This window comes from Eptesicus fuscus, chromosome 7 (assembly GCF_027574615.1).
Source record: "Eptesicus fuscus isolate TK198812 chromosome 7, DD_ASM_mEF_20220401, whole genome shotgun sequence".
Taxonomy (NCBI): domain Eukaryota; kingdom Metazoa; phylum Chordata; class Mammalia; order Chiroptera; family Vespertilionidae; genus Eptesicus; species Eptesicus fuscus.
Genome location: NC_072479.1, coordinates 9,504,271 through 9,518,138, shown reverse-complemented (window position 1 = coordinate 9,518,138; position 13,868 = coordinate 9,504,271). Strand labels below are relative to the sequence as shown.

General features: G+C 40.4%; 1 protein-coding gene across 4 annotated transcripts in view; it reads left to right on the top strand.

The window, feature by feature from the left end:
- Positions 1-13,868, top strand: part of MTUS2 (microtubule associated scaffold protein 2) — a 366,940-nt gene that overhangs the window by 295,883 nt on the left and 57,189 nt on the right. Inside the window, exon 1 of one of the 4 annotated variants that reach the window (XM_008158183.3) lies at positions 7,985-8,038. The exons of the other annotated variants lie outside the window; for them this stretch is intronic. Within the exon in view, the coding sequence (XP_008156405.2) occupies positions 7,985-8,038 (54 nt within the window). Of the gene's footprint in view, positions 1-7,984; positions 8,039-13,868 lie in introns of those variants that run through there. 4 annotated transcript variants of the gene reach the window in all.

Below are 13,868 nucleotides of genomic sequence, written 5' to 3'. Positions count from 1 at the left end.
GCACAGCACCGGAGAGCACCATCCTGCCTGTGAGATACTGCAAACACACTGCAACGCATAAAAATTAGATCATGACAACATGTGCTCATTATCTAAGTTTAATAGACCTTAATATCTTCTGCATTTGCTTTAGATATTTTATTTCAAAAATAAAATATTTTTGGTAAGCTGAAGCCCTGTGTGCACCTCCCCCTGGCTCCAAGAATAAACTTACTCCATGTTAGTTATCTCTTGTTGCATAACAAATTACCACAAAACACAGCAGCTAAGAACTACAGGCCTTTATTGCCTCATACAGCTTCTGATGGTCAGGTAGCCAGGAGAGATGCAGCTGGTAGAAGCTAGTGGTCCTGGCTCCGGCTCTGTCACGAGGTGGCAGCCAAGCTGTCCTCAGAGCTGCTGTCATCTCCAGGTTCCACTGGGGCTGGAAGCTGCCTCCTGTCACCCCCCTTGGCAGACCTCCACTCCTCGCTGGCTGAAGGCTGCAGTCACCTCGTGGGCCTTGGCCTCAGGCTGCTGACAGCATGGCAACTTGTTGTTCCCCCACAGCAACAGATCAGAGATTGAAAATGGAGTGCCGCAGATGGAATCCATGGTCTTTGTAACCTAATTTGGAGGAGACATGTTATCATTCCAGTCAGACTGTGCTGCTGATGACACAGACCAACCCATACACAGGGTGGGGCAGGATGCACAGGTGGGCAGTGTGAATCCCAAACGGTGGGAATCTCTGACTGCCATCCTGAAATCTCATTACTGCAACTCCAAGAATTTTTTTAAATAATTTGACCACATAAATATTTATAACATAAACTATATAACATTGCTGTTTTCAAGTTTTTTCATCTATACAAATAGCATACTGTATATATCATCCCACATACAATATATATCATCCCACATACAAACTTATGCTTTTGAGATGTTTCCATGTTGATTCATGTGAATCTCACTCATTCATTTTCTCTGTTTTTGGAATCCCACTGTAGAACTACACTGAGTGGCCAGATTATTATGATCCTTGAACGTATAATAATCTGACCACTCAGTGTGTGTGTGTGTGTATATATATATATATATATATATATATATATATATATACACATATATATATCTTACCTTATAATAGACAAATATGCAAATTGACCGCACCTTCGCTATGCCAAGCCACGCCCACCAACCAAGCCACGCCCATCAACCACGCCCACCAGGAAACCGTTGCAGGGACGTTGGGGTGTGGCGGAACCCAAGGCCGGGAAAGCCGCCCGAGGCGCCAGCGGGGAGCCTGCGCCAATCGCAGGAGACCACTGGGGGTCGGCTCCTGCAATCGGGTCGCAGGGACGCTGGGTGCGGCCGAGCCCAAGGCCGGGAAAGCCGCCTGAGGCTTTCCCGGCCTTGGGCGCCAGCGGGGAGCCTGCGCCGATCGCAGGAGACCACTGGGGGTCGGCTCCTGCGATTGGTAGCAGGGATGCTGGGTGCAGCCGAGCCCAAGGCCACCGCCCAGGGCCAAGCCCGGACCCTGAAAGAAGGCAGAAGGCGGTGGCCACAGCCAAGGCCTGGGTCCCCGGTGCTGGCAGAAAACTGGTGCAGGCAGCCAGGTGAATGAAGGTCTATTGCACGAATCTTCGTGCAAACGGGCTACTAGTATATATAAATATATATATATATATATATATATATATATATATATATATATATGTGTGTGTGTGTGTGTGTGTATATATATATATATATATATATATATATATATATATATACACTGAGGCCTGGTGCATGAATTCGTGCATAGGTGGGGTCCGGCCAGCCTGGCCAGGGGGTGGGGACATGGGTGGTTGGCTGGCCTGCCTGCTGGTTGAACTCCTGGTCAAGGGGACAATTTGCATATTAGCCTTTTATTATATAGGATATGCACTGAGTGGCCAGATTATTATGAGTTCAGAGACCATAATAATCTGGCCACTCAGTGTATATCATAATTTAGATATCCAGTATTTAATTAAAAGAGAGTTGCTTTTCTCTTTTCACTATTTAAAATGAGCTGAATATTCCTAAACATGTCAGCTTGTATACATGTACACACATTACTCTTTAAAGTAAATATTCAGAAGTGGAATTACTGAGTCAAAGTATGTATATATCTTTAACTTTGTTATATTGCCATGTTGTTCTCCAAAGTGGATGTACTAATTTATACTGTACTTCTACCTGCTATGATGCTTGCACCCTGTATTCCACATCCTGACCAACAGAGATATTATCACACTCAATTTTTGCCAGTCGGCTGGTGTATCTCATTGTGGCTTTGATTTACATTTTACTAATTAATATTTAATAATTGACTATATTTTTGCATGTTTATGGATCCTCTTCTGAGAATTACTTCTTAATATCTTTTGTTCCTTTGTCTATTCCGTTATTTATCTTTTTCTTAACAATTAGAATACTTTTTACATATTCTGGATACTAATTATTTATTACTTAAGTGTATTAGAATAATTTTCTTCCAGTTTGTGACTTGATTTTCACTTTATTTTTAGTGTCTTTGGATAAACTAAATTTTTAATAGCATAATAATATCCTGTTAAAATCTTTTCTAGTGTTCTAACATTTTAAATTACATATTTAAGTCATTAATACAATTGGAATTAGTTTTTGTTAGGCCATCACTTTTGTTTGTTTGCATATGGATAACCATTTGTCTCAACACCTTTTATTGAATAGTCCATTCTTTTCTCACTGTGTACAGTGAAATCTGGGTCACGTATCAAATTTCTATGCATCTGTAGCTGCCTACTTGTGTATACATTAAAGACCTCAGATGAGTTTGTTCTGAGACCTTACCTTAAAGTCAGCACCATAAGGTTTACTCTAGGCTGACCCCTTAGCTTATGTGTAACTCCTTTCTTCAACAGTGAGAACATGACTGTCAGGACCTACAATGTATTTACTTTTTTGCTCTATCCTAAAATAAACACAAAGTAGTTTCAATTGTTCACCCATTTATGTACAGTTCTTTTTGTCTTTAGCCTTATAATATAGAGTTAAGATAATATTTTTCAAAGTTATTTATTTTTTTTCTTTTCCATTTGCTTCAATGTGGGTATGTTATTATTCATTTGTTTAAAAAAAAGGTTAATTGTTTGTATTCCATTTTGGGTTGATTTTCATTATTTCTCATTGTAATGAGTATGTCATACATTAGCATTGCTTTAACACACAAGAATACACGAGATAGTAAACTCAGAGGAGTGGCAATCTCTCCTCATTCCTTATATTACATTCCTTCCTGCCCCTCGTTCTTTCTACTTCACTCCCACTAACCCTTTGTATGTGGGATTCATTGCTGGTCTGTCCTTCTTTTTACAAAGTGTTTATTTCCTTATAATTTTTTCTTACCCTACAGTATATTCTTTCGCACCTTGTTTGTTTGCTTGTTTTTCACCTATCAGTATACATAGTCAGGAACTCATTCCAAATAAGTTCATATAAATCTTCTTTATTCCTTTTTTTTAAAAAAATGCTCAGTACTCCATTGCATAAATATACCATAATTTATTGAACGACTCTTCTATGTATGTTTAGGTTATTTTTTAATATTTTTCAACTAAAAACAATGTTATAATGAACAGCCTGTTCATTGTTAGAGATGTATCTTCAAAGCGAAATCCTAGATGTGCAATTTCTAGGTGAAAAAATGGGGTGATAATAGGGCTTAATTTCATACTGTTTTGTGAGAGTTACATGAGATACTGCATGCAAGACTTAAGCATAGTGCCTGGCATCTGTTAATGATCAATTAATGTTCGTTATTAGTCATTGCTCCAAAACATGCATTGTTTATAAGGCTTTCTCTGAAGAGATATACCAATAGACCTTCATATTACTTCTAAATGCTCATTCCTCTTCCAATGCAATAAATCATGCCAGAAATAAAAACCATCTCAAACTTTTAAAAATATTAGAAACAAGAATGTTCCAGATTTCATCAGCCTGGAAGTCACAGCTTCATTTTATGCCAAATCACAATAGTCTAAACCCCCATCCTGTGTGTCACGAAGAAGTTCAGGGCTGTTTGTTTGTTTGTTTGTTTTACAGATGTCTAAGTACTTTGGGGACTCCTTAGGTGGCACCTTCCTACCTAAACCTTGGTTTGCTACCATGTTATAAAATCCAGTTTATCTCCCTCAAAGAGAAGTTCAATGGGCATTTTCCCACTTCTAACGGCCCCTGAACAGGAGCTATTACTCTCTCACTCCATCCTAAGGCCCCATCTGAGTTTTTCTGTGACCTCTTTCAAGGATATTTTGTCCATGTGAAAAGTCACTTCCTTCAAGGAACCTCTTATCCCTACCAGGTAGCCCTTAAAAGATAGCAAACAGCCCTAGCTGGTTTTGCTCAGTGGATAGAACATTGGCTGGGGACTGAAGGTTTCCGGGTTTGATTCTGGTCAAGGGCACGAACCTCAGTTGCAGGCTTCTGGCCCTGGTCGGGGGCATGCAGGAGGCAACCAATTGATGTTACTTTCTCACATTGGTGTTTCTCTGTCTCTCCCTCTCCCTTCCACTCTCTCTAAAAATCAATGGAAAAAACATCCTCAGGTGAGGATTAAAAAAAAAAAGACAGCAAACAGCCCTAGATTGTGGTATCTAATTTCCATTTTCAACTACAAGAAACCAAGGATCTTGGAGGGGAAGGCTGCTCCTAGATCTCTAGCAAGAAATATTCAAGATGAGCCTAGAATCATGTTGTGTCAGAAAGCATGGAAGGTGGACTAATGAGTTGTGTCAAAAGGACACAGGGACCAACAAGAAGGCACTCCCACTGGCCAAAGATGAGATAAACTGAGAATCTACTAGTAAAAGGAATAACTGCAATTGATTAAAACACATTGTGTATATTAACATAAAAACCTGAGCTCATAATGATGTTTTGAAAAAGTGAGAGAAAGCAAACAATCTCATCAGATCCCATTGCAACACCAAGTCTTTTCAGAAAATTGGCACTTAAAAGGAAAGGAATAAGCATTTATCGTGTCTTTCCTGTAAAAACTGTATTGCAGGGAACTGACTTCACCCTAGTTAATAACAAAAAATTCCTTTCTTACATAAAAATTCCAGTTAATAAATGCAAATGGATGATGGAATCAGAACATCATGTTGCAATTCCTATGAAAGAATTGATTCAGGTAGTAATCATTAGCAAATGAAGTCATTAGATGAAAGGTTGATGGAAAACTCTATGATGGAGGAGATGAGATTCTCACTTCTGATCCACAATAGCTTCAGTACAAATGGAATGTCCAGACATCCTGTGTTTCTGCTGGGATATGATACAATGCCCACAGCCTTACATCCTAGGTATTGTTGCCCAAATAAATAGAGCCTGAGTCTCACCCAGCCTCAAGAGCTAGATTTCACTTTTAGGGATGTAAGAAAAAGTGAAATGACATTATCAGGAAGCAAAAGGGCAAATCCAGAGTGTAGGACGTTCTCCAAGCCAACTCATTCAATTTCTGAGCAAGTCAATGGCTTGGGTGGGGAGGCGGTGGGGGTGGAGAAAGGGAAGGCTGCTGTTGATAAAAGGGCCTAAGAGATTTAACACTTAATGTGATATGTGTACCTAGTTTGAGTCCTGATCCAAGAAAACTAACAGTATGGTAGCAATGCAGGTTGGTGCAGCCACTATGGAAAACAGTATGGAGGTTCCTTAAAAAATTAAAAATGGAACTGTCTTATGACCCAGCGATTCTACTTCTGGTTATATATCTGGAAAAAAAAAAAAAAACTCAAAACACTAATCTCAAAGAATATATGCACGCCTATGTTCATAGTAGTGTTATTTACAATAGCCACACTATGGAAGCAACACAAGTACCCATCAATAGACAAGTGGATAGATAAAGAAGTTGTGGTACATATATACAATGGAGTACTATTCAGCAATAAGAAAGAATGAGATTTTATTATTTGTGACAATATGGATGGACCTAGAGAGTATTATGCTAAGTGAAATAAGTTAACGACAAATATCATATGATTTCACTTATATGTGGAACCTAAAGAACAAAATACATAAACAAACAAAATTGAACAGACATAGATATAGATATCAGACTGCCGGTTACTTATTTCTGTAGATTCTTTTACATTTTTAAATTGAACTGTATGTTAATAAACACTGACCTTATAATCATTCAGAGTGTGTATACCTTGTTTTGGGCCACCCTTTATATATGAATATAATTTTGCTTTGTGTTTTATAAGTTTATCTTCTCTCTCAACAATGTGTCACCTTTTCATACAGTGGGAAGGTGTTGTGTATCTAGAGTATTTTCCATTTCTAAGCTGTTATAAACAATGCTAAATTGAATATCCTCACACATAAACCCTTGCATATTTTTGTGTGTATTATTGTAGAAGTGGAAATGATGCCTAAAAATGTATGGACATTTAAAATGTTGACAGGGACAGGCATGCTGGCCTCCTAATGGACTATGCTAATTTACCTGTTAGTTTAAAAGAAAGATTTGAGTTTATTCTTTCAAGTTTAGGGCAAACATTCTAGTCTGTTCTTATTTGATCACCAAATATCCTTGCCCTCAATATAAGCATATCTAAATAGTCTGTGCTACTTAATTAAAATCTGCTTAGAAAATCTCAAGTTAGTAAAATTAGATAGATTTAACAATTGTTGTCTACTTAAGAGTCTTTGGCAAATTTAATGGGTAAAAATGCAATTGTTTGTTTCTGCAGATGATGCATTTCAGGATTGCTCCTTTGAACTATCAGGAAATACAAAGTTAATCTTGTAAATATTATTATTCACATCTTTTACTTTCAGGATTACACAAATATATGTTTTAAATGCCATGTCTCTTTAGAAAAAAAAAAAAAAAAACCCTTTTTTATTGTTAACTGTTTTCAAGATTACATATTGCCCAGAAAAGTCAAGTCCTCTAAGGCTTTTCTGCTGATGTGCCCAGGGGGAATGTTTGTCCCCCAACCCCAAGTTTAATTGCTTAAGCCACTTTTAAAAGGTTTGTGAATGTCTACCTAGGCAAGCAATTTCACAATTATCCTATATAATAAAACCTAATATGCAAATTGTTCTCTCAACTGGGAGTTCAAAGGGGGGGGGGGGCAGGGCCACAGGCTAACCACCTGGGGCCCCTCTCCCTGGCCAGCCCCCGCCCCTCGCCCTCACCTCCCCTCCCCACCCATGCACGAATTCATGCACCTGGCCTCTAGTATTTCTAATATAAAAATTTCATCAAGTAAGGCAAAAACTGCTCATGGCACATAAATTTGAAAATGAGCAATTGGTGGTCCCCAGAGGCAACCAATACCCTGGGAGGAGGACTTACGGGAAAGAAAAGGCCAGATACATCATGTTTATAAGTATGTTCACTTCTCAGGAAAATGGAAAGCCGTGTTCTGAGCAGAGCCAAGCCCGTGGCAGCCCTGTCCGTGATGCTCAGCGCACACTGCCGGCACGCCAGGCTTTTGTGTTCCCTGAGTCCTCTCCGGGCGAGTCTGCGTGGTGCAGAGGCGCATCCGCACTCGGGCAGAGATGGGAGTGGCAGCCTCCGCCCCCACCCCTTCCCGGTAGGGGCGGGCTGGCCATCCTCTCCGGGGAGGTGGCGATTGGTAGGTGCTCTATTGTTATGCGATTATTGATTCGCATCATTCCGAGGATTCCCGAGGCAAAGTGACTCTCCCTCCGCCCTCCCCCTCCCTTCCTGGCTCCCGCCCGGCCTCTCCCCGCTGCAGGATCCCCACACCGCCGCTTGGAGCCCCTCCTCCCCCCGTCTTCTGGCTCAGGGATTCCTGAAGTTATTAGGAGAAATAAGGTAGCCAAGGGGACCACAGGGAAGTTGTGACAGCTCCCAGCCGCGCGCCCCTTTCATTTGAGCCATTCCCTCGCCTTAGGAATTGCCACTGACACGTTGAATGAAGGAGGTCTCCCTGCCAGCCAACCTGCCGGGATGGGCCACTGCTGCTGCAAGCCTTATATCTGCCTTCAGTGCCTGGACAAGACGGTACTTTGCCTTCCCTCTCCCTCCTTCCCTCTCCTCTTTTGAAAGGGCAGAGGGAAAGCCAGAAGCGCTCCTTCTGCCCAGCTCCCCTCACCTGTGCGTGCGCTTTGTTGGTGAGCTGGAGGCTGCCCTGACTGGTTCCAGTGCGCTGGTCTCGCCCACTCTGCAGAGCCTTACATAATTCTGTATCCTACAGTCCCACGTGGAACTGTTGCCTTTCCCTGAAACAGTCAGGCTCTGCTCAAACATCTTGAAACCCAAGGTGCCAAGAAATCCTTGGGATATTCTCAGTCCATTTTAAAGCACCTGTGAGACCTAAGATATTTTGGTGAGGGATTTAGATTAGCTAGACATGTCTTTCTCCGCCAACCGCTAACTTTGAAAGTTTACTACTCTTTTTTACAAACAGCATCCATCCTTTAATTTCTATTCGTAAGTGCAGAGAAGAAAGCGCCAGTACAGCTATTCTCTCTGGGCTTCTTTGCATCACCTGGAGTGAAGAGCATAGAGGTGAATACTGAGCGCCAGAGTCTGCGGGTGTGTTCCAGTCTTCAGTGGCAGGCAATTCAGAGCCAGGGAACTGGGAGTACAATACACGTGAGAGTTGTGTGACATTTCCAACACAAAGCCTTTCTTTGCTTTTGACATTTGCCTATGAGCTTGCAGATGGATTAGGATATGCTTTTCATTTTACTACTGGAAATATGTTAGCCAGAAATCTTGTCTGTGTGATATATTCTCATGCTCATTGGGATTTCTCAAAGATGCATGAAATGAGAATTAACAAGGGGTGGGAATCATCAGCTATAGAGATAGCTTGAGATATAGTATGTGACCAGGTGAAGGAAATACACGGCTTAATATAAAACTCATTGCAATGGGTCACTTGGGAACGTCTTAGTTATCAGTCTGTTTATAACTGTGACCTAAAGTCGGGTTATGTGCCATGTAGGAAAATTAAACTGTTATTGTAAAACTCACCTAGTACTTTTGTTCCAATAGAAATAACTGTTTCAATGGGTTTGGCTTTTGCTACCATGAGTATGGACTAAAATATTTATATACACATTTATATGCTTTTAACAAAAAAATAGAAATATAAGACATTTGCACTCAGTGGTTTGCAAATCCAACATTAAGTGATTAAGCCCTTCTTTCAAAAGGAATGGTCACAAAAAGGCATTGAAGAAAGCTTTATAACAAGGGATAGATTTGCTACATGTACAATATTATGTTCTTATTCCTAAACCTGATACAAAGTTTTTAAAAATAGAAGCTATAATTTTATGGAGAAAAATATATTTTAAAGTGAAACCACCTTTTTTTGTTTGTTTCAAATCAAGTTCTTGAAAATAATTAACCCTGTGTCATTCTTTTTAGTTTGGGAAGATAATTAAAAGTTATTTCGTCTCACCTGGCCAGTGTCGCTCAGTGGTTAAACCTGGACGTCACGGTTCAGTTCCCAGTCAGGACACATGCCTTTGTTGCAGGTTCGGTCCCCCATAGGGGGTGTGAAGGAGGCAGCTGATTCGCTCTCATCACTGATGTTTCCATCTCTCTCTCTGCCTTCCCCTTTTAAATTAATAAAAATATTAAAAAGTTATTTCATCTCTTTAGCAGTATGATATTTAAATAACTTTCAAATATTCTAGCTCCGAAACATTCAACCTAGTACAAATTATTTTTTACTAATGAAAAATTAAAAGCTTGTACTGCATCTATCAACTTTCTCGTTGTGTTTATACCCATATTATTTGACTTCTCTTTGCCATATTTTAGAATAGTATTCTTCATGGAGATTTTGTAGATATGTATTCATGAGTGGGGTGCTCACTTTAGGAATTGAGGACTTTCTTTTGTTAAATTTTTAAAAATTATTGTTTTAGTTAGTCGCCCACTTTTCAGGATAACTTCACATGCAGTATGCCCAAATCGTCTGTTCACTCAACGGTTACCTATGGGGCCAGGCATTGTTTGCTAGGATTATTATGGGATTCCATTACAATCTCCAAATCTGGAAATCAGTACTCCTTTAAATCCCATAGTAACATCTTTTAGTTCATCACATTGCCATTGAAAGAGGCCTGATAAAATTGTTGGTAAAGTTGTTTCTGGTTACTTTAGCCCAGCTTAATAACCCTTAGAAAAGAAAAAATAAACATTTCCTCAGACTTTATATGGATACAAAATTAAAATCTTAAGTTTGAGAAATAAAAATAATTTTTTAAAATATGTTTTTATTGATTTCAGAGAGGAAGAAAAAGGGAGAGAGAAATAGAAACATCAGTGATAAGAATAACTGATCAGCTGCCTCCTGCAGGCCTCCTACTGAGTCTCAAGCCTGAAACCCACCCAGGTACCCTGACTAGGAATTGAACTGTAACCTCATGGTTCATAGGTCAATGCTCAACCACTGAGCCACAGCAACCGGGCTAAAATAATTTTTTAACAGTTTGATCATAGTGCAGCTAAAGAAAGAGACTCCAAAAAGAGTGGTGGGACAATGAAAGATACTTTTAAGTAATTGGTTTCAGAGATGGGGCCAAGAAAGAGAAATCTGAAAATGCTTCTTTAGCATTAATTTATTGGGAGAAACTATAGAATCTTGACTAGAGTATAAAATAAATATAAATGTGTTAGATGAACAAATGGTTATTAAAAACTGTGCTTATATGTTTTCAACTTTTTAAAAACCTATTCATTGACTATTTATTGCTGGTTTACTCTGCGCCTACTTATTGTGGGGACTCTCAAAGAATCCTTAAAAGGCACATTTTGCCCAATGACCTTTAGCAGTAACTTACTTGGTTGTACTACCTTTTCCAGAGAAATTACAAGTGGGCAGGCAACAGAACAATAGAGCAATTAAAACTTTAGTACAGTAGTGTAGTATAATTAAGTGAGGTTCTGTGGTCCTGATCTTATGTGCTTCTGGAATCTAGTCAAAAGAGAAGTTAGTGCTGGAATTATAGGCAAGGTTTCTTGGAAAAAGTAGAACATGAATTTCACTTGGAAAAATGTGGAGGAGTTTTCATGAACTGTTGAGAAGGAATGGACTTCTAACCAAGGAGCGCCTGAGTAACGGTGTTTTAGCCCAGTGTGTGAAAGCTGCGAGTAAATGCAGTGGGATCAGAGCACATAGGGAACGTGGGGAAATATTTTCCAGGCTGAAAGCCAGACCCAGGTTTTTTAACTTGAGTTAACAAGTAGTGGGGTCCATCTTGGGATTTTGAGCTGTTAAGAAACATCCAAACCTGTAGAGTTTTAATAATTTTATTTGAACCAAACTGAAGACACTACCAGAAAAAAGATTTCAAATTCTCCAGAGAGTGACAGTTTTGCAGTTTTACTTATGCATTTGGAATTAAGGAGGAAATGTGTGGAAGATTACGTAAGTGTGGGAGAAAGTAAGGTACAGGATAGTTCCCAAGATTAAATGCTCCCTTGAGGGTGGTTCTGCCTCCAAGAGACCTAAAGAAGAGGATTACTTGCCCTGGCCTAGTGGCTCAGTTAGTTGGACCATCCTATATAATAAAAGCCTAATGTGCTAAGTGTCCCACCGCTTGTTCGACCATTCGACCAGTCGCTATGATGCACACTGACCACCAGGGGGAAGACGCTCTGACCAGTAGGTTAGCTTGCTGCTGGGATCTGGCTGATCCAGACTGGGTGAGACGGGCCAGACATGCCCTGGAGCTCTTCCATGGTCCCTCCCAGGCTGGCCAACCTCCCGCATCCCTCCTCAGTCCCGATTATGCACCAGTGAGGTCCCTCTGCCTGGCCTGCACCCTCTAGTAATCTGGGACCCCTCTGGGGATGTCAGAGAGCTAGTTTTGCCCCGATCCCTTCAGGCTAGGCCAAGGGACATCACCAGTGCACAAATCCGTGCACCAGGCTTCTAGTATGTTAATATAGATGCACAAGAGCGATGAACAGGGCTTACTTAAGGCACAGATAAACCTTTTTATAGGCCTGGGGCGTGACTACCCACCATGACCTGCTCAGTTAGAAATTTATGATCAGCTCACCCTGTGAGGTTACTTTTGGACAGATGTATTATAGGGCCCTTCTTTAACCACAGAGCAGAGCAGCAATTTGTAGAAAGACGTGTTCTACAGGTATTTTTAAAGGAAATATATCATCCAGGAAGAACTTTGGGACACCCAGATGGATCACAAAGAGTCCATTAAGCTGCAGACTCAGCCTGCCTCTGGATCAAGCCAGCAGGTCTGTGGGTTAAGACCTCCTCACTCTTAACCTGCCAGAGTTGCTTATTCTTTTTTTTTAATTTAATAAATCTTTATTGTTCAGATTATTACAATTGTTCCTCTTTTTTCCCCCCATAGCTCCCCTCCACCTGGTTCCCATCCCACCCTCTGCCCTTACCTCCCCCACTGTCCTCATCCATAGGTGTAACGATTTTTGCCCAGTCTCTTCCCGCACACCCCACACCCCTTTCCCCCTGAGAATTGTCAGTCCACTCCCTTTCTATGCCCCTGATTCTATTATATTCACCAGTTTATTCTGTTCATCAGATTTTTAATTCACTTGATTTTTAGATTCACTTGTTGATAGATACGTATTTGTTGTTCATAATTTTTATCTTTACCTTTTTCTTCTTCTTCCTCTTCTTAAAGAGTACCTTTCAGCATTTCATATAATACTGGTTTGGTGGTGATGAACTCATTTAGCTTTTTCTTATCTGCGAAGCTCTTTATCTGACCTTCAATTCTGAATGATAGTTTTGCTGGGTAGAGTAATCTTGGTTGTAGGTTCTTGCTATTCATCACTTTGAATATTTCTTGCCATTCCTATCTGGCCTGCTTAGTTTCTGTTGAGAAATCAGCTGACAATCGTATGGGTGCTCCTTTTTAGGTAATTAACTGTTCTTCTCTTGCTGCTTTTAATATTCTCTCTTTGTCTTTTGCTCTTGGCATTTTAATTATGATGGGTCTTGGTGTGGTCCTCTTTGGATTTCTTTTGTTTGGGGTTCTCTGCGCTTCCTGGACTTGTAAGTCTATTTCTTTCACCAGGTGGGGGAAGTTTTCAGTCATTATTTCTTCAAATAGGTTTTCAGTATCTTGCTCTCTCTCTTCTTCTGGCAACCCCATAATTCTGATGTTGGTACGCTTGAAGTTGTCCCAGAGGCTTCTTACACTATCTTCATATTTTTGGATTCTTTTTTTCTTTTTGCTTTTCCGGTTGGGTGTTTTTTGGTTCTTTGTATTTCAAATCTTTGACTTGATTCTTGCGTTCCTCTAGTCTGCTGTTAGGTCTCTGTATAATATTTTTTATTTCAGTCAGTGTATGTTTAATTTCTAGTTGGTCCTTTTTCATATCCTCGAGGGTCTTGCTAAATTTATTGGCCTTTTCTAGGAAATTCTTGAAAAACTTATAACCATGGTTTTGAACTCTATATCCAGTCATTTGCTTTCCTCCATTTCTTTCGTTTGTGATCTGTTTCTTTGTCTTCGCATTTTTGCTGCTTCCCTGAGTTGTTAGAGTAGCTTTGTGTGCTAGGTGTCCTCTATGGCCCAGTGGCTCAGCCTCCCCAGTTACCTGGGGTGGACACTCTTGGTGCACCCCTTTGTGGACTATGTGTACAGCTTGTTGTAGTTAAGTCTTGATTGTTGTTGGTATCACTGGGAGGAATTGACCTCCAGGCCAATTGGCTGTGAGGATCAGCTATGTCTATGCTGGGAGAACTTCTGTGCTGGAGACAGCCTTATGAGACAAGACTTGCAAAAGCCTCGTGCTCAGCTTGGATGGGGCAGAGTCTCAGGGCTGAGCAGACAGCTTTGACTTCCCGTCAGCCCTGCCCTATGAGGCCCCT